Source organism: Rutilus rutilus, assembly GCF_951802725.1.
Source record: "Rutilus rutilus genome assembly, chromosome: 3".
NCBI classification, from domain to species: Eukaryota; Metazoa; Chordata; class Actinopteri; order Cypriniformes; family Leuciscidae; genus Rutilus; species Rutilus rutilus.
Genome location: NC_140211.1, coordinates 3,689,777 through 3,714,014, shown reverse-complemented (window position 1 = coordinate 3,714,014; position 24,238 = coordinate 3,689,777). Strand labels below are relative to the sequence as shown.

The following is a 24,238-nucleotide window of genomic DNA, read 5'->3' as shown; positions in this document are numbered from 1 at the left end:
AGATGTTTCTGCTGGAAAGTGCGCGCTTCGTTTCATGCACGCGCATATGAACGCATGTTAACGCGCGACGCGGTTATCTTTTCCGAGCTGCAGTTTATAAACAAACACCGTTGTCATTTGTCGTTTATTAAACATAATAAATCAACTCACATCAATTTAACATTAGCCTACTGTTCTTTGCTGACATCAAACTTTGAGAGGAGAGCACACAAGTCTACCTGATAACTGTTGCTGCAATTAACTCTCATGGTGTTTTTTTCTCTCTCTTTTCGTGACCAGAAAGATAGTTCCGCTTCATTTTTTCATCGATATTGTAAACATTGATTGACGCGCTTTGACACGAGGGGGAGGCGGGCCTTGAGTAATTTGCGGGGCCCTACACAAGTTGCTGATAGGGCTGATCGTCTCTGTGTGTCAGTGTAGAAAGCAAACATAGGGTCAACTTATATTTGTTTTTTATGAATAATTTAATTTACTGAAAGTAATTTACTGAAGGCCAGGAAAGCTAAGTTTATTACATTTATTCACAATATGTACACATTCATTATTAATATTATGCCCAATAAAATAAAATAAACGGCTTTGTTAAGGTTTCTTGTTCTCTCACATTGACAGTTACTAAAATGATTTCATACATTAATGTTATGTAAATTATATAGGCCTATTTTCAATTCAAAATGGTGAAATTAGTCAAAAGTTTATTGGTTTTCCTGATTATTTTTCAGCTGTCAGTTATGAAATGTTTAGTTTAGCTACTTGCATCTTATCTCGCACTTTATGACCATTAATAAATGATCTTGATGCTGTGCAATATCCTCTCAGCACTAGAGTCGAGTTAATACTATATTAGACAATTATTTCACAGCCTTTATTATACACACCTCTAAATAATACAGAGGTCCAGACCTCGTCGACCTCATAGCTACAGCCATGGTTATGTTCCTAGTGACTGACTGACTTACTACAGGTGAATAATGCGAAGTCTCACCTGTAGCAAAAACCCTTTTGGTGAATTACAGTAATTTCTTATGAAAATAATTGTTTACTGTGAATACATGAAGGAAGGTATTATGCACAATTTCACTTGTAGAAAGTTAGAATTGCAAATAGGAACCTAAAACAAGCTTTGGAATTTGAAAATGTCTGTTTTTAAATGTTAAAAGTAGAATAACTTGTACTTTATAACTTGTTACAGACTGAAGATTAATACTTAAGGTTACCAGTTTGTTTAAGTCATATTTCCTTTATTTTGAAGTACTGATATTAAAAAAAAAAATTGTATATCTTACAGATTCAACTGCTACTATGTCAAACAATTACCGAGAGAAGAGCAGCGCAGAGTCTGACCAGACCAAAGAGCAACATGCACATCTCAGCAGGTAAGTGTCATAATACATGTAACAAAACAGTTTTCATTCTTAACATGTTAATTTCATTCATTAAAAAAAAAAAAAAAAATTGGTCCAAACATGAAAAAGAGAGAAATGAACACTTATGCTGGGTACACACCAAAATATTTTTTACATCTTTCAAAATGTGATAGACCACAAACATGAGGACAAAAAAATCCTAGATTTAAGCGTTTTGCTCCTATAGTGTGTGTGCCATGATGTGACAAAGACAGCACACCACACACACAAACAGATTTTCAACCAGAGTCTCGACTGTGAACAGACGAATCTCGCGAGACCTCAGAATAAACATGGTTGATGATATTTGACATTTATTTATTGAAGAGGAATAACCCCTTGAGATGAGCCATCTCGTTTCCGAGGGGGTCCTCGAGTCCAGGTACAAAAATTGACATTGACCTTACAGCGGCAGTCAATTAAAACAAAAAACACATATACACAAATAAAACAGAAAACACAATATGATAATGGTAAGTGCAGAAATATATAATACATAACTCATACAAACAAGACATTCACTCATACAAGACTCTCTAAAGGTTGCTCACTCATCGCTCAACAGAGTAGACACATGTAATATATATATGTACCAAACACACATCTAGACAACAGTAAACACGTATACACACATAAATGTAAAGGATTGATGCACCATGCTTAAAGGTTCCATTTAATCAATTTTAAGGATATCAACTCCATCTGTGGTAACCATTGTAAAGCAGTAGTGCAGTAGTGACCACCGATAATGCTACAGCATCTGCCCTGACCTGTGCCCTCAAACCAGCACAAAGATATAATAAAAAAAAAGAAAATAAAAAAATAAAAAAGAGAATTTTTTTTTTTTTTTTAAACAATTGCATGAATTCTGAAAATGTTGAGCTAGGGCATTTTTAAACATTGGAAAGGAAGTCAAAGAGCGAATTGAAATTGGAAGGTTATTCCATTCATACGGTGCTTTATGTTGAAATGCATATCTTCCTATTTCTTTATTGATTTGAGGAATGAGAAAATAGATTTGGTTATTGTGTCGCAAGTTATAAAATGAGCTAAATGGAATTAGATATTGTTTTAAGTAGGAAGGATAGTCCATAAAAATACATTTAAAAATAAATTGTAACCAATGAAAATGCCTTCTATCTGGTAGGGTCAGCCAGGACAGTTGATGGTACATTTCACAGTGGTGTGTTCTGTAGGGGCAGCGGAGGATAAATCTACACAGGCTATTGTAGACAGTGTTAAGAGACTGAAGGCAGGAAGCTGTAGTATTTTGGTATACAGTGTCGGCATAATCCAAAATTGGCAATAAAAGTTGAGAAACAATTCTTTTTCTGACGGGAAAATTAAAACAGTTAATTGATTGGTATAAAATTCTAAGTGAGCAGTTGAGCTTATTAGTTATATTATGTACATGAGTGGTAAAAGAAAGATCAGAGTCCAGCCAAATTTTATGAGAGTTTGATCAAGAAATTTAATTTTTAGTAAATTTTCAGATGAAGGATTGGGCTTTTTTTTAAAAAAGCATCAAATATGATTTGGATTTGTTAAGTAGAAGCTTGTTGGACAATAGCCACCGCTGGACTGATTCAAAACCATTTTGTAATGTAGTGCTGATGTCATAAATATTAGGTTTGGAACAATAAATGACCGTGTCATCGGCATAAAGTTGGATATTGCATTCAGTGCAGCTACGCGGAAGATCATTGATAAATATCGAAAAAAGTAAAGGCCCGAGAGAGGAACCTTGAGGAATTCCTCTCTCAATGTCAGTGAAATTAGAGATGCTGCCCCCAAAGGACACACACTGGCGACGATTATGTAAATAAGAGTTGAACCAAAGCAAAGAAAAAGTAGACAGACCAACAGAATACAATTTGTCTAAAAGTAAATAATGATCAACTAAGTCAAAAGCTTTAGTAAGATCTAAAAATAATGCACCTGTACACATACGGTTATCAAAACTCGAAAACACATCATTGGTAAATTTAAGAAGTGCTGTAGTCGTAGAAAAATGTTTTTTGAATCCAGATTGGCATGGAGTTTGAATTGTTCTGTTTAAAAGAAGACATTTCAAGCTTTCTATAGATATATTTCTCAGGTCTGTGAGACAAGTAGGCTTCCTTATACACCGAGTTTTAGTTCATTTATGAGACGAGCTCCAGTTCACGCGCCGGCGCCTCCGTGTCCTGATTATCTCTTGTCTACTATATTTATTATACTTATTTATTAAATCCAGGCAATTGGTTGATGAAACATTGATTAAAATTAAGATACAATTAATACAAAACGAAATTCATTTTAAAGACCGGCTTTGTGCTTTCTGTTTGAGGTCTCTGTGAAAGTTTTAAAGCAGTCTTTTAGTGCCGCTTTCAGAGCGCTCACGTGCGTAACATTGTTTTTTTCCTCATAAATGCGAACACAAAAAATAAAATGAATATGTTATGTTATGTTCTGTGGAGAGCCAACCCTTCTTCATCCAGTGGGTAGTATTACTTTTGGTTTGCGCAGTGTAATTCACAGAATTACAAAAAAATATTTTGCCACCTAAAAGTTAAAGATTTTTTGTGTCCCACGGAATGTGTAGCCTATTTCCCTCATATTAAATATAAAACGCATGTGTAGACTGATATTTTTCTGATGTCTGGACTCCTTTATTAAAAAAAAATTGGACCATATTCAGTGAAATTTACACTATAATCCGACAGAACAACATAAATAAGGTGGTTTTAGAAAAAAAACAGAGCTTCTAACTCCACCTGGAGCGTGTTACTTGTTTTGCAAAAATCCACCGCTCCCGGATCATCGGGTCCAATCAGCGCAGGGGGGTGTGAGATCTGACTGTCAATCACATGTCGTGCACACGCCACAGATCCCACTCCCCCCTTGCGCACGTTACAATCACATGCACACGCCTGAAGTTCGCGCAGTAACGAAGAGTGATGGCGGAAAAGATTCCAATTCCTTTCAAAACACTAACAAATCAAATAAACTCATTTAGAGTATAAATGAAATTAGCAATAATCTATGGGTAGATTAGCCAGGGCAGCATAGCTCCGAGTACTCCATGGTGTTGATCAATGCTTATGAGACGGGCGCGTTCATAGAAAATCTGGTGCACACGCACTGACGAGCACAAACTCGATGGTAGGGTATTCGTTGATGGGGGAGGGGCATGAGAGTTGTAAACATTAAAAAATTTGGCTAAGTCCACTCAATCTTCCAGGGTTGCCGACGGCAGCTTTAATAAGGGAGTATGGATATATAAACAGTTTCAATATAATGGTATTAAATGCATTTTCTGAGAATTTATATTTCAAGTTTTTACTGCAAATGTCACGTCCATAACGCTGGAATTGACATCACTTGATTACACATTGTACTGTATTACCTTGTTATGATATAGTGACCCATTCAATGTGCCAATTTGCCAAACATATTTTTCTTACCTTGTCATCCAAGGCCAGGGCACTTTTTGTACAACCAACGTGCTGGTTGATCTGCTGCTGCAGCGGCGGCCAGCAGCGTGTACGCCTTTTGCGCGCTTCCACATCCCACGCAACTACGGATCTCCCAGGAACATTCATTATATTGCTGCGTACATTTATCCGTGTCGGAGTTCTGAGTAGTAGGCTAACCTACCTAGATGCGCATGGCAATAGCGAGCGGTGCGTGATCATGGTCGACTGACAACAAGATTAAGCAGCTGAACAAGAATACGGCCGTGTTCCGATTGTTCTCATCTCAGCTCTGCCGAGACAAAATAGACATGCCATTTCAAATATCTTTCATTTATAATCAGAAATATGTTTTCAAAAGCATCACTTTCATCAAATTTTATGTGACAATTTCCAGTAGGCAACTGACTGCAAACAGGCACATCAAGACACAAACGAGCAGGCGTATGTGCTGGGGCTGAGCCCCGGAGAACCCCGGCCCAATTTAACCACTGAATATAACTGTATGTGTAGAAATAACTAATATATATTTGCTTACCTGTCTATTAAAACACATGCGAGAGCGGAGTCTCTATTGACAGATCAAGTTTTGCAATCAACAATGCCGAACCATGATGACTGAATGACACAACAGCGGTGTGCGAGATATTGTATCATAGATATACAGTACATACAGTGGGGCAAAAAAGTATTTAGTCAGCCACCAATTGTGCAAGATCTCCCACTTAAAAAGATGAGAGAGGCCTGTAATTTTCGTCATATGTATACCTCAACTACAGAGCCGGACAGTAACGGAGTACATTTACTTGAGTACAATACTTAAGTACAATTTTTAGGGATCTGTACTTTACTCGAGTATCATTTTTGGAGAGTACTCATGACTTTACTCAAGTACATTTGAGAGGCAAATATTGTACTCTTTACTCCACTACATTTCTATCCATAACCGTGAGTACCCGTTACTTCTTCTAAAAAAAAAAAAGGAAAAAAGAAAAATCTCGGAAACCCTCAATTTGTTGTTTCCCTCTCAAATGTGATTGGATTGTGCAGGCGCCACTGATTGGGACAGCCTATCAGCAATCACCTTCAGCTTTCCGCCAAAGTCAACTCCATGGTCAGATTTAGATAAGAGACGAAACCATGGACGAAGACGCAGCAGGTCCATCCCGGGAAGCGATTTTTTTTTTTTTCAGGATGGTAGAAGACTCATGAATATTCATTAGGAATGGGTAGGTTTAGGGGTAGGTCATCGGACCAGTGAAGTGAAAGTGAAAGTGACACGTGACGGCCAAGTATGGTAACCCATACTTGGAATTTGACCTCTGCCCATCCAAGTTAATGCACACACATTAGGAGCAGAGTAGTGAGTAGTTAACACATACACACTGCAAACCGCACCGTGGCGTGGCGCCCGGGGAGCGATTAGCCTTGCTCAAGGGCACCTCAGTCATTTCCCACCGGCTCTGGAATCGAACCAGCAACCTTTGGGTTACCAGTGCAACTCCCTAACCACTAGGCCATGACTGCCCCCCAATCATGGATGACTTCCCCCCAATCATGGATGACTTCCCCAATGAATATTCATGAGTCTTCCCCTATCATCCTGGGAAAAAAAATATCGCTCCCGGGAATGTGCCAAACCGTGGCCCCACCTCGCCAGACTATTTCAGTTTCCTGAACAATTTAATGATAGTTTTCGCTTCAAGTGTTTGCTGTGTTTACCAATGTAAACACTGTGGCAGTAGTAATGCTATATTTAGAAAATGTACTCATGTACTCTTGTTACTCAAGTACTTTTAAAAACAAGTACTTCAGTACTTTTACTTAAGTAGACAACTGACTGTAGTACTTTTACTTGTACTTGAGTCAAATTTAGCAAGGGGTATCTGTACTTTTACTCAAGTAATGAAGCTGTGTACTCTTTCCGCCTCTGCTCAACTATGAGAGACAAAATGCAACAAAAACAATCCAGAAAATCACATTGTCTGATTTTTAAAGAATTTATTTGCAAATTATGATGGAAAATAAGTATTTGGTCAATAACAAAAGTTCATATCAATACTTTGTTATATACCCTTTTGTTGGCAATGACAGAGGTCAAACGTTTTCTGTAAGTCTTCACAAGGTTTTCACACACTGTTGCTGGTATTTTGGCCCATTCCTCCATGCAGATCTCCTCTAGAGCAGGGCAACACAGACTTTCAACTCCCTCCAAAGATTTTCTATGGGGTTGAGATCTGGAGACTGGCTAGGCCACTCCAGGACCTTGAAATGCTTCTTACGAAGCCACTCCTTCGTTGCCCGGGCGGTGTGTTTTGGATTACTGTCATGCTGAAAGACCCAGCCACATTTCATCTTCAATGCCCTTGCTGATGGAAGGAGGTTTTCACTCAAAATCTCACGATACATGGCCCCATTCATTCTTTCCTTTACACGGATCAGTCGTCCTGGTCCCTTTGCAGAAAAACATCCCCAAAGCATGATGTTTCCACCCCCATGCTTCACAGTAGGTATGGTGTTCTTTGGATGCAACTCAGCATTCTTTCTCCTCCAAACACGACGAGTTGAGTTTTTAGTTTTTGGTTTCATCTGACCACATGACATTCTCCCAATCCTCTTCTGGATCATCCAAATGCTCTCTAGCAAACTTCAGACGGGCCTGGACATGTACTGGCTTAAGCAGGGGGACATGTCTGGCACTGCAGGATTTGAGTCCCTGGCGGCGTAGTGTGTTACTGATGGTAGCCTTTGTTACTTTGGTCCCAGCTCTCTGCAGGTCATTCACTAGGTCCCCCCGTGTGGTTCTGGGATTTTTGCTCACCGTTCTTGTGATCATTTTGACCCCACGGGGCGAGATCTTGCGTGGAGCCCCAGATCGAGGGAGATTATCAGTGGTCTTGTATGTCTTCCATTTTCTACAGTTGATTTCTTCACACCAAGCTGCTTACCTATTGCAGATTCAGTCTTCCCAGCCTGGTGCAGGTCTACAATTTTGTTTCTGGTGTCCTTTGACAGCTCTTTGGTCTTGGCCATAGTGGAGTTTGGAGTGTGACTGTTTGAGGTTGTGGACAGGTGTCTTTTATACTGATAACAAGGTCTACTTCGTGTGTAAACTAAACAAGCCAATGCACATTGGTGTACAATCATTTGCAACAGCTGCTGTGCCTTGCAGCGCGGGTATATAACGAGCAGAAGGTGTGATTGCACTTCAGTTTTTCACTGAGGAGCCGAGAATTGACCCGACCACGCAGCGGGGTGCAGGAGCTGTGGCGAGGGGACGAACGTCTCCGTTCCCTCCTTCAGGGAACGAGGGTTACATACGTAACTGAGACGTTCCCCTTCAGTCGCTCACTCTCGATGTTCGTCGATGCGCCAAAGCGCTACAGCTGCTGCCCTCTTCCAGTGCCCTATGAACTGAGAGCATCAGTCACTGTTGTTCTGTGGTAACCCATACAGTGAGATTATTGGATAACACTGGAAAAGCATGCCCTTTCCATTAGGAAGCAGAATGCTGCGGAAGCCCCATTCTACCCAAAGGAGTTATGTGGAGAAAGTAGGTCCTTCCTCAGAGGAATGGGCCAAGGAGGGGCTGTCACAAGCAGCATCAGTTCTGGAAACCAGGTCCGGGTGGGCCAGGTAAGGGGCTACCAGCAGGACATGCTAAATACTGTTTTTGCCCCACTGTACATAGAACCTCGTTAGTGGTTTACGTATAGCGGTCCATTGAAACGGCCGCTAATGAGGAATCTATGTAATCTATGCTTTCTACAAGCGGAAACCGAGGAGCCATTATTTAATTTATTTACAAATCCATGAGAGTTTTTGGGATTTTGTAAGTACACAACTGCATTAAATATAGCACACTGTGCAAGTGGTTATTTTTATATTTTATTACAAAAATCTTACATATTGTCCCTTTAAGTCACATCAATATACTGTAATGCTGCTTGTCTTGGAAGAAATTAAAAAAAGTTACAAGCTTCTCAAAAACTTCAGAACTCTAAAAAAGAGAATGAAAAATATGAATCAGTGTATGGAAATGAATTAAAAAATAATAATAGAAACACTCCACTAACAGTTATAAAGTCACTGCAAACCAGGAAATATAGTAATACATAGCTGATTTAAATGTTGATGCTAAATCAATTCTCTCTTTTGTAGATCACATCATGATGCCACACTATTGAATCCAGGTCCTCCAGCGCTTTATTGTCTGAACACTGAAAGAAAATATTTTGATGGGACTGATAAAAAGGTCAGACAGTGGACATATGGAAGAAGAGACAGAAACAAGCAGAACAAAGTCATATTGATGGTGGGAGAAACCGGCGCTGGGAAAACCACCATGATCAACACCATGATCAACTACTTACTGGGAGTAAAGTTTGAGGATCAAGAGTTTTATCAAATCACTGAAGATGAAAAAGATCAAGATCAGTCAAAATCCCAGACACGCAAGATCACTGTTTATGAGGCGTTTGCTGAAGAAAACCCAACATCTCTGACCATCATTGACACTCCAGGATACGGAGACACTGAAGGATTCGAGAAAGACAGAGAGATTTCTGAGAATCTGACCAGATTATTTTCAGATAAGGATGATGGGATTCATTACATTGATGCAGTGTGTTTTGTGATGAAGGGGTCTCAGAATCGACTCTCTGGAAAAGAGCTTTACATATTTCACTCAGTTCTGTCTCTGTTTGGTAAAGATATAGAGAACAACATAGTGTTTCTACTCACACAGTCAAATGGACGACGTCCAAAAGATGCTCTCAATGCCATTAACACAGCAGAAATACCCTGCAGAAAAGACGTGGGAGGAAAGCCTGTTCACTTCTTATTCAACAACCAGCAGAAAGAAAAAAGAGACGAGGAGTACGAGCATCTCGACAGATCAGCCTGGGAAATGGGAGAGAGAAGCATGAATCAGTTCATCAAACTCCTGGAAGAAAATAACAGAAAAAGTGTTGAGATGACATTAGATGTTCTGAAAGAGCGAAGACGACTTGAAGCCTGTGTCTCTAATCTGATAGAGCGAATAGATCTGAAGGAGTCAAAAATGAAAGAATTGAATCAGATTCAGGAAGCCCTCAGACAGAACAGAGACAAGATTGAGAAATGTGAGAACTTTCAGTTTAAAGTCGAGAGAGTTTTCAAAGAAAAAGTCCCCATTGTAAATGAATGGCCGTGGAACAGCAACCCAACCTGCTGTTCCGTCTGTCAGGAAAACTGTCATGAGTGGGACTGCTCAGTGGCACCAGATCCCTCATGGTGTTGGGTCATGAAAGACAGCCACTGCACTGTGTGTACAGGAAAGTGTCATCACAGCAAACATGTCAGAGAGAACAAAAAATATGAGACGAAGACAAAGGTTGTCACAATGACATTTGACGAGCTCAAACATAAGTATGAAGACACTGGTGACCAGAATGAAGCCAACTTTGATAAAAATACATTTGAAAGTCTTAAGAAAGAAAGTGAAGAGTCTTTTGAAAAAATGAAAATAGAAGAAAAACTGAAGAGCGATCTGGAGAAGAAAATAAAAGAAAAGTCCAACCACCTGCATGAAGTTTATATCAGCATCATGAGTCTGTCTAAGATCGCATTAAAAGCCGACAGCGCTTTCACTCTTCTACATCTGGATTTCCTGATTGACAGACTGAAGGAGGAGGGAAAAGATGAATGGATAAAGAACCTGGAGGAGCTGAAGAAAGCTGGAGAAGAAAGGAAAAACAAGGGGGCTTTAGATCAGCTGTTGGGTTTTTGGAGTCATATAACTGGTAACAAATAATGCAACAAATATGAAAATACAAGATGAAAAAGCAGAACAGATGCTGTTTCATTACAGAAAATAAAGGGGGTTTGTTTAGTTTAATGATGAAATTTTTGCATATATGAATATATTGAAAATGACATGATTATAACAATTTAAGTTGACACTATTATTTTGTGTCTTTATTTTAACTTTAGATATTATCACGTAACAGGTTTATAATCATATAATGCCTACTTTCACCACTTTGTCAATAATGTCCTATAAATATTTTATTTAAAAAAAAAATCTGTATTTTTTTTTTCTGTAATGTCACTTCTGCTCTAGTTCTCATGTATTACTCCAGTGTACTCTTGTATCTCTGTCTTACAGTAATGTGTTCTGTTGCACTTATATGATAAATTGCATGTGATAATAATCATTTAAAAGTATTATGTAGTTCTCTGTGCTCTTTCTCTCTAATGTCCAGATCTAAATCTGCTTTGTGTATCGTAATGAACAACTATACAAATAAATCTGATGTGAATTGACCTTTTTTGACTTGTGCTTTACTGGTTAATCTGGTTTGAGTCTGTTCTGTTCTGGTGATCAATCCACAGTTTCAGCAGTTCTCTAACTGTGGTACATATCAAAACTGTCTTGAGTCTATTCCTCCTGAATTCAGCAGCGGTTGTTAATTTGTTGTCATGTGGTTTGTTCGGGGACTGCACGGAAAAATGTTCAGTAAGACGGAAGATGACCCAAGAGGTCCTCACTGCAGCCTGTAGCACGATGACGTAGCTGGATCAGATCCAACACGTACTGGACGCTGTTACGCACATGTGCGGTGGTGTGTTTTGGTGACATCATATATGCATGCGCTCTAGTAGATTGTGATTGGTGTTGTCAACTGGAGTGCATTCTCCAGTGACTACAAGGAGATGTATCGAGGGCCATAACTATGGAAGGGGAACGGGGCCAAAGTCTTTGAACGAAACCCTTGAATTTTGACCGAGTCAACACGCACTGTTTGTCCGCGTTAACGCAGCAATTTTTTACATGTTTTTTTTTTTTTTTTATGTGTAGACACGCACATTCTGATCGTGTTAAGGTGTCAGTTGTTGTCGCGTTACTTTAGTACGTGTAAAGACGCACAGTTTTACCATGTTAAGACGACCAATTTGAACGTGTTTCTCAATGCGGACATTCTGGCCATGTTTGAACTTGTAATATTTTTTTAAAGCAGACTTACTTTTAGATTTACCTACATTTTAATCCTTTAGTTTATTGTGGCCTTGTTTTACTGATATCTTAAAGGGTTAGTTCACCCAAAAATGAAAATTCTGTCAGTAATTACTCACCCTCATGTTGTTCCAACCATGTAAGTCTTTCGTTCATCTTCGGAACACAAATTAAGATATTTTTGATGAAATCTGACAGAATTTTGACTCCTCCATAGGCTTTCAGAGGGACCCAAACTCGCCGGCCCAGAATAGTTATTAAAAACATCGTTAAAATAGTCCAAGTGACTACAGTGGCTCTACATTAAGTTTATCATGCAACGACAATACTTTTTGTGCGGAAAAACAACAAAAATAACGACTTTATCCAACTATTAGTGTTCTTCAATGTGGGCCTCTGACGAGAGTTCACGGGAGCGCCACGACGCATGCGCGAGAACTGAGATTATGGCGTTCTTCTTCTACTACTATTTGTTACTGGCTGCTCACTCCTTGGGAGTATTACTGCCATCTACTGTACAAGATGATGTCCCGACATTGCCGGAAGCGCAAAACGATCTGTTTATAAGCAGAGGAAGACACGCGCTTTATGTAAAACTGTTGTAAGTGCAGAAAACGTGTGTCTTTTATTTTGTATTTTGCGCGTACATTTCCAGGTGTTTGGTCACATGGGTATTAGTGGGTATTTACCTGGTAGCGCTCCCTGTCTTGTGGAACACTGTGTAGAGAGGGGGTGAGTGGCAAGGAGTGCTCACTTTCAGTTGACCGTTTGCACGTCTGTATGGTTATTTGTTTACATGGACTTGTGTCAGTACGTACGTTAATGGTTCGAGCGTGGACAATCTGTTACCTGTAAGAATAAACCATTGGATGTTACGGATGGAAACGCGTCACGAATCTTTCCTGCTGCTTAGCCTCTCAGCGGTTATAGGTTGCCGCTTCATTTAGTCAACTGAAAACTACACAACTTTTGGATTATGGACGCAATTTGGAAGCGGCTGTTTCTGCACACAGCATGTTGTGGCGGACGTGCACCGTGAAGTGGATTGACGGACACGACGCACATACAAACGGCAAACGAGGTATGTCAGCGTTTTAACTGGAGTGTGGCTGTATTGCTGTTGTGGAGGACGCTGTTATAGTGTCACGTTGGATTGGCGCTGGGTTGAACGCGCTTTGTGTTGCTGTTGCATATTTATGGGCTCTCGTGTGCTGCCTCGCTACGTTCATTCATTGTTTGGCTCTGTGAGCGCGCTGTTTGAAACGGAGCTCACATTGTCCGTTGCGTTGGAGAATGAACTCTGAGGATATGGAGCACGCTGCTGATAGCAGCAAACGAGAGTATAAACCCACGGCAAAAGCCCTGATGGCTAAACTTGAAGCCTTGCAAAGGGATCGCAAGAGTAAAGTGAATAAAGTAAAGAGTACAATTGGGTCAATGAAAGAGTTGATGAAATGTGATGACAATGCGTCTCAAGTGTGTTCAATGCTGAAAACGATACAACTGCTTATGGATGATGCATCTGTGTTACATAAAAAAGTATTGCCTCTACTACCTTCTGAGGAACAAATTATACAAAACGAATGGTTTGAATCAATTTTGAAATCTCATAATGGATTTGTGGATGATGTTCAACAATGGATGAATGATACTGGGAAATCTAATTCCTGCACTGCTCTATCTGATACCCATGAGCTCAGGGTTGAGGAAGTAGCTGTAACATCTCAAGGGGTTTGTTCATCTGGTATTTCACACTCTGTTGACGTGGTGTCCACAACACATAATATTCAGCTTTCTGATGCACATCAACAAGCCACAATGGAATCTGAGAGCTTTGAAAATGAAGTTGAACCTATGGACAGCGTTTCAAATATAAGCAGTAAAAGATCTGGAGTGACAGCCAATGGATCTCGTTCAAGCCGATCTTCCATTTCTTCTACTCGTCTTAAGGCTGAAGCAGAACTGGCTGCTTTATTGGCCTCTCAACAAATGCTGCAAAGGAAACATGATTTAGAGGAACAAGAGGAGCTATTGAAGAGACGGAAGGAAAAATTGGAGTTGGAAACTAAATTAGCAGAGTCAATGGCACGAGTAAAGGTGTATCAAGATGTGCATTCTGAATCTCATTCATCTGTTGGCAGAACTGTGTCTAAATCTCTTCATCCTGGGGCGGAGTCATTTGTTCCTTCAGCCAGTGGGCCGGCAGCATCTGTGTCTATGTCTGTACCGTGTACATCGCATGTGGATCACATGCAAAGAATGTCAAAGTATTCCCTATCTCAGCCAGTACAACAACAATCAACAAGATCTAAAATTAAACCATCACAATCTGCATTGCCTAACACAACATCATTGGATAATCAGAATATTGGACATGCTTATGGGTCAAGACCAAGTTTTCAAAATGATGTGAGCCACGCAAGCATGCTTCAGCTTATGGGTAGGCAAAATGAAATTGCTAATTTATTGGTTAAACAGCATAACTTGTCTTCGCTTCCACCCAGGGAAATACAGTATTTTGATGGAGACCCATTGCGCTTTTATGAGTTTATGCGCACATTTGAGGAAGTGGTGGAAAAGAAGGCAGACAATCTGGGAGATTGCCTGCACTACCTGGAGCAATATACACGAGGACAGCCGAAAGAACTTGTTAGAAGTTGCCAGCTCATGACCCCTTCACAAGGTTACTTAAGAGCAAAAGCATTGCTTAAGGAGAACTTTGGTAATGAGGTAAAAATAGCCTCATCATATATGGAGAAAGCTCTTTCGTGGAAAGCTATAAAATCTGAAGATGCTAAGTCCCTACAAGAGTATGGTCTTTTCTTAAGGAGTTGTTGCAACGCTATGCAAGACATTCACTATATGAACGAGTTGAATCTTACAACTAACATGCAAGTCATTCTCTCAAAGCTTCCTTATAAACTTAAAGATAAATGGAGAGTTGTTGCATATGAGTTAAAGGAGCGACGCCACATTCAAACCACCTTTTCTGATGTTGTTGATTTCATTGAGAGACAAGTAAAAATTCTATCTGATCCTGTGTTTGGTAATATTCAGGATGTCTTGCCTGCTGGAGGTAGGAAGATGAACATCAAAGCAAGTCAGCCAAAAGCCAGAAGCAGTTTTGCGACCACTATCACTGCTATGCCTGAAATGAGAGAACACCGTAAGATATCACCTAACAGAATCTGTCTCTTCTGTAGCGGTCAACATACACTGGATGTTTGTAATAAACTTACCAAAAAGGGTCACAGGGAAAAGATGAACTTTCTGATGACGAGAGGAGTTTGCTTTGGATGCTTGGATATAGGACACCTCAGCAGGGACTGCAAACAGAGAAGTATTTGTAGCATATGTAATCTTAAACATCCAAGTCTTCTCCACATTTATCCTCACGAGAAGGTAGACACTTTGGACAAGAAGGCGGAATCCAAGTCAGCAGTAGCCAGTGCTATGGTCTCGCTCCAAACCAGTGGTCTTACTGGGGCTGGTAATGATAACTGTGCGTTATCTATCGTTCCAGTATGTGTTAAATCGAAAATGGGAAACAGTGTGGTGATGACGTATGCCTTTCTTGATTCCGGAAGTTCTGCTTCTTTCTGTACGGAAAGTTTGATGAACAAGCTCAACCTTCCCGGAAAGAAAGTTAATATTCTTCTTAGAACGATGAGTCAAGATAAATCAGTCGGTAGTTACGTTCTAAAGGACTTGGAGGTTTCTGGGTTGAGTCAAGATTACTATTGTCCATTGCCTGAAGTGTATACACAGAAGATCATGCCGGTGACCACAGCAAACATCGCCTCTCAGAAAGATCTTGAATGTTGGCCTTATCTGAGTCATATCTGTCTACCTACGATTAATGCTGGCATTGAGCTTTTGATTGGAGCTAATGTTCCAGAAGCATTGGAGCCTTGGGAGATCATACAGAGTCAGAATAATGGCCCATATGCTGTCAGGACCCTGTTCGGATGGACTGTTAACGGACCACTTAAAGGAGTAGACATGAATGGAGATGATGCAGCCAACCAGCTTCCGGTGACTGTGAATAGGATTGCAGTAATGAAGTTGGAAGAATTGTGGAAGCAGCAATTTAAGGCTGATTTTCCAGAGACTGTTCATGAAGAAATGGTAGGAACATCTAAAGAGGATCAACAGTTTATGGATTTTGTATCCAATTCAGCAAAACTAAAGAATGGTCATTATTACATCGGTCTACCACTCAGAAGTGCTGAAGTAGTCATGCCTATGAACAGGAGAATTGCAGAACAACGAGCTTTTACTCTTCTGAAACGGTTTAAATTGAATTCTTCCTTTCATGCAGATTACACCACTTTTATGGAAGATGTGATCCATAAGGGTTATGCAGAAAGAGTACCTGCGGCTGAACTGGAGAGATGTGACAGACGTCTGTGGTATTTACCCCATCACGGTGTATATCATCTCAAAAAACACAAGATTAGGGTTGTGTTTGATTGTGCAGCTTCCTATCAGGGTATATCACTGAATAGCAAGCTTCTACAGGGTCCAGACTTAACCAGTTCACTGGTGAGTGTACTTGTACGATTTAGACTGGAATCTGTTGCTCTGATGGCCGACATTGAAGCCATGTTCCACCAAATTAGAGTTCACCCAGAAGACTGTGATCTCTTGAGATTCCTGTGGTGGCCAGAAGGTAATGTAAACGGCAGTCTGGAGGAATACAGAATGGTGGTTCATTTATTTGGGGCTACATCATCACCAAGTTGCTCAAGTTTCGCATTGAGGAAATGTGCAATGGATCATAAGGATCTATTTGACCCCAAGACAATGGATGTTGTTCTCAATAATTTTTATGTGGATGACTGCCTCGTTTCAGTACCTTCCGAATCAGATGCTGTGCAGCTGTACAAGGATCTTACTAGTATGTGTGCTAAAGGTGGTTTTCGTTTAACGAAATGGACGAGCAACAGCCGTGCTGTATTGGGTGCCATACCTGAGGATGACAGAGAGAAAAAGGTAAAGGATCTGGATTTGGATCATGACACTTTGCCACTGGAAAGAGCCTTGGGAGTGCAATGGTGTGCTGAATCAGATGCCTTTCAATTCAAAGTGGTAGTCAAGGATAGACCTCTTACCAGGAGAGGAATTCTCTCAGTGGTCAGTTCCATCTACGATCCTCTGGGGTTCTTGTCACCTGTGATTCTGTCTGCCAAGAGGATACTGCAAGATCTGTGTAAAGAGGGAATTGGATGGGACAATGATATTCCTTTAGTGTATGCTCAACGCTGGATGAACTGGCTGGATGATCTGCATCACTTGAAGAGTTTTGAGGTCAGAAGATGTTTGAAGCCTGATGGGTTTGGTGAAGTAACTTCTGCTCAAATGCACCATTTCTCGGATGCAAGCGAGCAAGGATATGGGGTGGTTACCTACCTGTTGCTTCATAATGACCAACAACAGGCATATTCCACTCTTCTGGTAAGCAAGGCAAGAGTTACACCAGTGAGATCCATTACAATCCCTCGCCTGGAACTTGCAGCTGCCACTCTTGCAAGCCGTATTGACAAGATCTGGATGAAAGAACTCAAGATGCCCTTCCAGAACTCTGTTTTTTGGACTGACAGCACGTCAGTACTCAAGTACCTTCGAAATAGGACCTCAAGGTTTAAGTGCTTCGTGGCTAACAGGGTATCTGAGATCTTGAATGTTTCTGATGTTGCACAATGGAGGTACGTGAATTCGTCAAGCAATCCAGCAGATCTGGCGTCTAGAGGAGCAAAGGTGGATTCATTTTTGAAGAATGAGATGTGGATTTCTGGTCCCACATTCCTTGTTCAGCCACAAGAAGACTGGCCAATGGACTCCACCGATAGGGACGCAATACTCTCTCATGATCCTGAGATTAAAAGGAGTGCTTTGGTAAACACGATAGAAGTCAATGAAAATTCTGACTCCATATCATGTTTCTTTGATTACTTTTCCTCTTGGATCCAAGTAAAGAAAGCCGTAGCATGGATCCTTCGTGTGAAACAAATCTTGATGGACCGTAGCAAGGAAAGGAAACGACTGCAGGCTTCTCTTATTTGCTCTGATAAAGACCTAGATCAACAAGAGATGATTATTAATCAAGAAATGCAGAAGTTTAAACCTACTGTTCGTAAGGACTTACTTTCGCTGGAAGAGTTGGAAAAGGCCGAAATGGAAATCATCCGACTTTCTCAAAGTAAGAGATTTCCGGAGGAACTAAAGAGTCTACGGAAGTGTGGAGTAGTCAAGCGAAATAGTCCTCTTTACAGTCTTAATCCAATACTTCAGTCTGATATCATCAAGGTTGGTGGACGCCTTGATAACGCATTGATCCCTGAACACTCTAAACACCAAATCATATTGGCAAAGGACTTACACATTTCCAACCTGATCCTGCGTCAAATTCATGAGGAAGTGGGACATAGTGGACGTAACTTCATGTTGGCGACTCTTAGACAACAATATTGGATCCCTGGAGCTAGCGTAGCCATCAGAACGTTTCTATCAAAATGTGTCGTGTGTCGAAGGTTCAACGCAATTGCAGGTCATCAACAAATGGCTGATTTGCCTCACGATCGAGTCTCCGCAGACAAACCACCCTTTACTCATGTTGGACTGGATTGTTTCGGCCCTTTTGAGGTAAAGAGAGGAAGAACCACTCTAAAGCGCTACGGAGTCATTTTCACCTGCTTGGCCATTAGAGCTGTTCACATTGAAATGATTGCATCACTGGACACCGACTCATTCATTCATGCACTCAGACGTTTTATCGCTCGACGAGGACAAGTGGCCGAAATACGTTCAGATAATGGAACGAACTTCGTCGGGGCTGATCGTGAATTAAAGGAGGCGATACAAAATTGGAACCACAGTCAGATAAACGATTTTCTTCTACAAAAGAAGATAAAATGGACTTTCAATCCTCCTACCGGTTCACACCACGGAGGGATCTGGGAAAGACTCATCAGATCGATAAAGAAAATACTCAACTCCATCCTTCGAGGGCAAAGTTTGAATGAAGAAGATCTTCATACTCTCTTGTGTGAAGTAGAGTCCATACTTAACAACCGACCCATAACTAGATCATCTTTGGATCCTGACGACATGGAAACTTTAACACCTAATCATCTTCTCCTTCTAAAAACAAAGTTTACATTACCACCCGGATTGTTTGAGAAAGAAGATTTGTATGCTCGTCGGCGATGGCGTCAAGTTCAGTATTTGGCCAACCAGTTTTGGAAAAGATGGATTGGCGAATATCTACCTCTATTACAGGAACGCCAAAAGTGGGTGGCAAAGACACGGAACTATCAGTTGGGAGATGTTGTTCTGATAATGGATGAAAACGCACCTAGAAGTTCCTGGATCATGGGCAAAATTATCCACACGATAGAGGACAAAAAAGGATTCACACGGCAAGTTAAGATCAAGACTATGAGTACCTGCTTGACCAGGCCAATTACCAAGATTTGTCGTCTTCTTGAAGCCGAGGAATTTAAAGATTAACTATGACTGACATTTGAGAGCCCTCAACTGACCCTTTTGACTTGACTTGTTGACTTTGACTTGATTGAATTACTGACTCTACTGACTTGGACTAGACCTTTACATTAACTTTACTCGGCTACGAGGATGAACTAAATGAACACTTGTGTGATTGGACATTTTCACATGCATACATTTTTCACATTTAAGCACTTTGTAAAAAAAAGCGAAAATCATGTATGACAATTATGTAATGTATTCTTCATATCTTTATTATGTCTTTGATTATTACAGGTGTATTGTGTAATAATCAGGGGCTGGAATGTAAGTGCAGAAAACGTGTGTCTTTTATTTTGTATTTTGCGCGTACATTTCCAGGTGTTTGGTCACATGGGTATTAGTGGGTATTTACCTGGTAGCGCTCCCTGTCTTGTGGAACACTGTGTAGAGAGGGGGTGAGTGGCAAGGAGTGCTCACTTTCAGTTGACCGTTTGCACGTCTGTATGGTTATTTGTTTACATGGACTTGTGTCAGTACGTACGTTAATGGTTCGAGCGTGGACAATCTGTTACCTGTAAGAATAAACCATTGGATGTTACGGATGGAAACGCGTCACGAATCTTTCCTGCTGCTTAGCCTCTCAGCGGTTATAGGTTGCCGCTTCAACTGTATTCGTCAATATGTCCGCAGATTTCGATGTAGATGAAGATGAAGACTTGAATTTTTTTAACCAACCATACTTATTCGAACCAGAATACACAGACACTGAACTATAAGAGATGGAAGAGTCTGCATCACAACCGCAGTCTTAAGCTTCTGAAAGACAGAGAGCATTGGACATCTGGTGGTGTAAATGTAATCAGTGCCAAGCGATGCCTAATGAACAGGAGAGTGTGTTCTGCATCGATTGGGACATTGTCATGCCACAGCTCGAAAGTTTGGATAGCGCAGACAATGGGACCACAAGTGTATGTCGCTGTATAACAGAGGATCCCGGTTTTCCGCCCCTGCTAAGTCGCAGTGTTTAAGAAGTGTTTATTTATTTGCCAAAAGGGAACTGGAAGGGACGTCCGAGGCCAGAAGGACCGGGTGGCATGCTATCTATGAAGTAATTAGGTTTGTTTCTATTGTAGAGTTATTACATATGCAGCCTAGTTATTTATTATGCATCTTTGTATTATGCTATCCATGTGTGTAAACACACTTGGCAATCAAACTCTTCCTGATTCTGATCTGTTTTCTGTTTACAGTCAGTGCAGACTGGTGGCTTACCGGGTTGTTCTAGAGTGGATACTGAAAGGTCAAAAACTTGGAAGACACAACAGAAAAGTTCTGCCGTCATGTGTTGTGCGAGCCATATGGGAAAAATATCCATCATCATCTGGAGCATATGCTGGTTTCAAGGAAGCCGAAGAAGCTTTCAGGCTAATTTAAAGAAAGGAAAAGCAACACAATAAAAAAAATATATTTTATTTTTATTTTTCATTATTAGTACAAATATTTTCAAATAAAACATGTGGGTACTGCTGGTATAAATATTTGTTAAATAAAAATGTACATAAACATAAATTGGCTTATGTTTGTCAATTACAGTTTATAAAACAGGTTTTGTTGAAATGTTTGAGAATTTCAGTCAGAGTATGGCTTTATCATATGAAGGAGCTTTTTTGTTTTGATATCACTGCAATAGATAAGCAATTTTTGTTATTCCCAGCAGTTTTACACTAAATTTGTTCTTACCCAAACAAAAATAAATACGTAAACATGCATGTTGAGGTAGCGTTTTACCAAACGAAAAATCTAACAACACAAGAAAATCCAAGAAAAATATTACAGTATGCCGTACCAATACTTGGTAAACCTTGACACATGTTTTGCAATAGCTGCTTCCTTTCCCGGTTTGGGTTTTGTTGCGATATTGAAAGGGCCGTTAAAACAGGCAAAGAAACGTGAGAGGTTGGGTCCTTGAAAAGTACAGTAGGGTCACTGCGCCGCTCCTGTACCTTTTGAAGAAGTTCTTCCCTGAAGGTTTGTGTAGTCGGTTCATAAATTTTCCTTGCCAACCATTCTTTCTTTTGTTTTGGAAAAACAATGTATCGCGGATCACCTATAAAAGTGCAATATATAGTCACAAGGCAATATTTTCTGCCCTGATTAAAGTACCCTGTCCATTTTTTTTTGGCATAGGCCTATGCACACACACACACACACACACACACACATACACACACACATACATATATATATATATATATATATATATATATATATATATATATATATATATATATATATATATATAATGTATATTGGTGTGTGTACAATTGAATTGAGCATTTAGTGTTGTAAACACCCCACTTTTTGGAAGCTGACTACTTGCCTGAGGAGGTTGTGGCCTGTTGACGGTTTACATTTTCATTGTGATCCATGACAGCAAGTTGAGTACGAGCTGTCATCGAGGAGTAGTGGAAATGCAGATTCTTTCTACAATATTTCAGAAGAACTGAATGGTAAACCTCAAGACTGCCTGAGAAAAAAAATATATACATTTTATACTGTTTCCCTTTCCATGTGAAATTGAATAAATTTTGGTGTAAGAGTAACTTGCCTGTGTGCTTGAAGAAGGCCATTTGCCTCATGTCCTTCAAGAGATTTGGATGTAAAACAAGAGATGATAGTGTGTGAAAGGCTGGAGATTTTTAGTAGCCATCGTTTCCTTCTTTGCTGGTCTGGAGTGAGGTCATCGTGGGCACATCTTTGTTGCCGTCCATTTTCTTCCCAAATGTGTTCACCGCAAATGTGATGGAGAAGGGATTTCCACTTTTCTGTCAACAGCTGTTTAAAAATATTTACAATATAATTTTTGAAAGAAGTTAGTCTATATCAGATTAAAAAATATATATTAGATAACATACATCTGGGTCACCACTGCAGGATGCACATGCATACCACAAATGGTTGCATATGCTTTTTATCCATGGCTGAAGGTTTCTATTTTGTCTTTTTTTGGAAACTGACAGTAATTTTTTGAAGAAACCTGAAAAATATTATGTAAGTTATGTATTCAACATTATGAGGTTGTGGGGTAAGCCTAGTGCATACAAACAGCAGTTATATTTTGTTATTGTCAAACTTTAGTTTATGCAAAGCAGCTTTCCTCTACTGCTGTAGAGATTCTGAAAAAATTAAATTCAATACATCAACGAACATATGAATTATTGAGGAAAAATGTACATACCCTTCACAACATGCCAGATGTCAAACTCGTGATGAATTTGTGGATAATCAACCCTCATAATCTTTCTAATAGATGGGGATCTGTCCGTAGTCATTACCTCAATTTCAATTCCCATTTCCAAAAGTGAGTTTACACCTCTCTTAAAGCCTATGGGCTCCATGCCAACAGAGCTTGCTGCTTCTGTAACCTTTATTTCATTTTTTGAATGTTTATAATTATATCATCAATTGTTATTCCTGCATAAGACTTGATAGCTTATAATTACAAAATTAAAAAATAATAATACTACAAATATTTTAAGTGCACCAATATTTCAAAACGCATGTTAAATATACATGTTGATAAATTATAAAGATAAAAGATAAAGATAAAATAGGTTACAATTTGTTTCACTTATACACACAATTTAGATTTACACTTACAGTGCCTGTCATTTCTCCCATCCCCTGACATATGCACACCTTTGTGCAGTATGTTTTTCATCCTCAAGGCTTCCAACATTTTATCCTGTTGTTCTCTGTACATAACATCTACAACAGGGATTAGATAAGAGGACTGGATAGCGTAGAAGGTTGTTTTCTTTGGTAGTTGGAGGTTGAGCAATGTAGCCCAATCATCAATGTCCGTATATGTTGCCCCAGTGAACAGTGTACACGCTGACTCAAGAAGGTTGTTATCTGGCATTCCTCGAATTTCATCACACAATTTCCATTTTCTTTTATGACCATTCGAACATTCCCAATGAACACATATGAGGCTACCACAGGTTATTTTTTGGGTTTCAATGACTGCTGCTCCGCAATGATGGCATCTACTAAACAGCTCCATCAAGCTGGACATTGTTCACTCATTGACAATCCATTTTCGATCTTTGTATCTACTGTTGTCTTCATCTTCCTCTGTAGTTGGAGTTGATGTTGAGGTCGAACTTAGAGGAACAAAACTTAGGTCCTTCTTTTCTGTTTGAGGAATCAGGGAAAGCATGCTGACATCAAGACTAAGATCTTCAAATTGGTTCTCACTTTCAGCATCTGTTTGTTCATACTGAAAAAAAAAATAATATATATTACTTACATTCGTGTTTGACAAATTACAAAGAACAAAAACATAATAGAATAGTAAATAACAAAGTTAAGCCATTGTACATTTTATGCCCATCATAAAATTTCTGATTTAAATATTAAAAACCACTAAATAAGGACATTTTAATTAAAAAGTTCACTTACTTATTGATTGGACTTTGTTGCAGGTAAGGCGTAGTACGTTCCTGATGTTGATGGCTTTGAACACTGTACTGTTTCTGGACTTGATAACACCAACAGAAGTTTTGACGGAAATGAATAGTCAGGTTCTTGCGTAGAACTATGGATTATATTTTGCTTAACTGGGGTTGACTGGGGAACACCAGCTAAATATGCAGCCGAAAATATTTCCTCTGTAACTGTGTTTTCACTTTGAGCAGTTACTTGAGGGCAAAGACTGGTAAGGAGTGGACCTGCTGACTGGGGGTCCTGACTGAGCTGTATTGGGTCCTTTGTCTCCTAAAACATTTCAAGTCACTGTTGTAACTCGGGTGTAATTCATTGTATCATAGGCAATGCAGTTTTTTTTATATATAGCCATATGCAAATAAAGTCAAATAACTAAA

The 24,238-nt window shown here is 39.7% G+C and overlaps 2 protein-coding genes across 2 annotated transcripts in view; both read left to right on the top strand.

Moving 5' to 3' along the window:
* Positions 1-24,238, top strand: part of LOC311287890 (Fc receptor-like protein 5) — a 291,105-nt gene that overhangs the window by 245,290 nt on the left and 21,577 nt on the right. The window lies entirely within an intron of this gene.
* Positions 1,285-10,723, top strand: LOC311287892 (uncharacterized protein). The gene is made up of 2 exons (XM_084405007.1): positions 1,285-1,379; positions 9,026-10,723. The coding sequence occupies exons 1-2, from the start codon at positions 1,306-1,308 to the stop codon at positions 10,656-10,658; spliced, it is 1,707 nt and encodes a 568-aa protein (XP_084261133.1). The 5' UTR covers positions 1,285-1,305; the 3' UTR covers positions 10,659-10,723.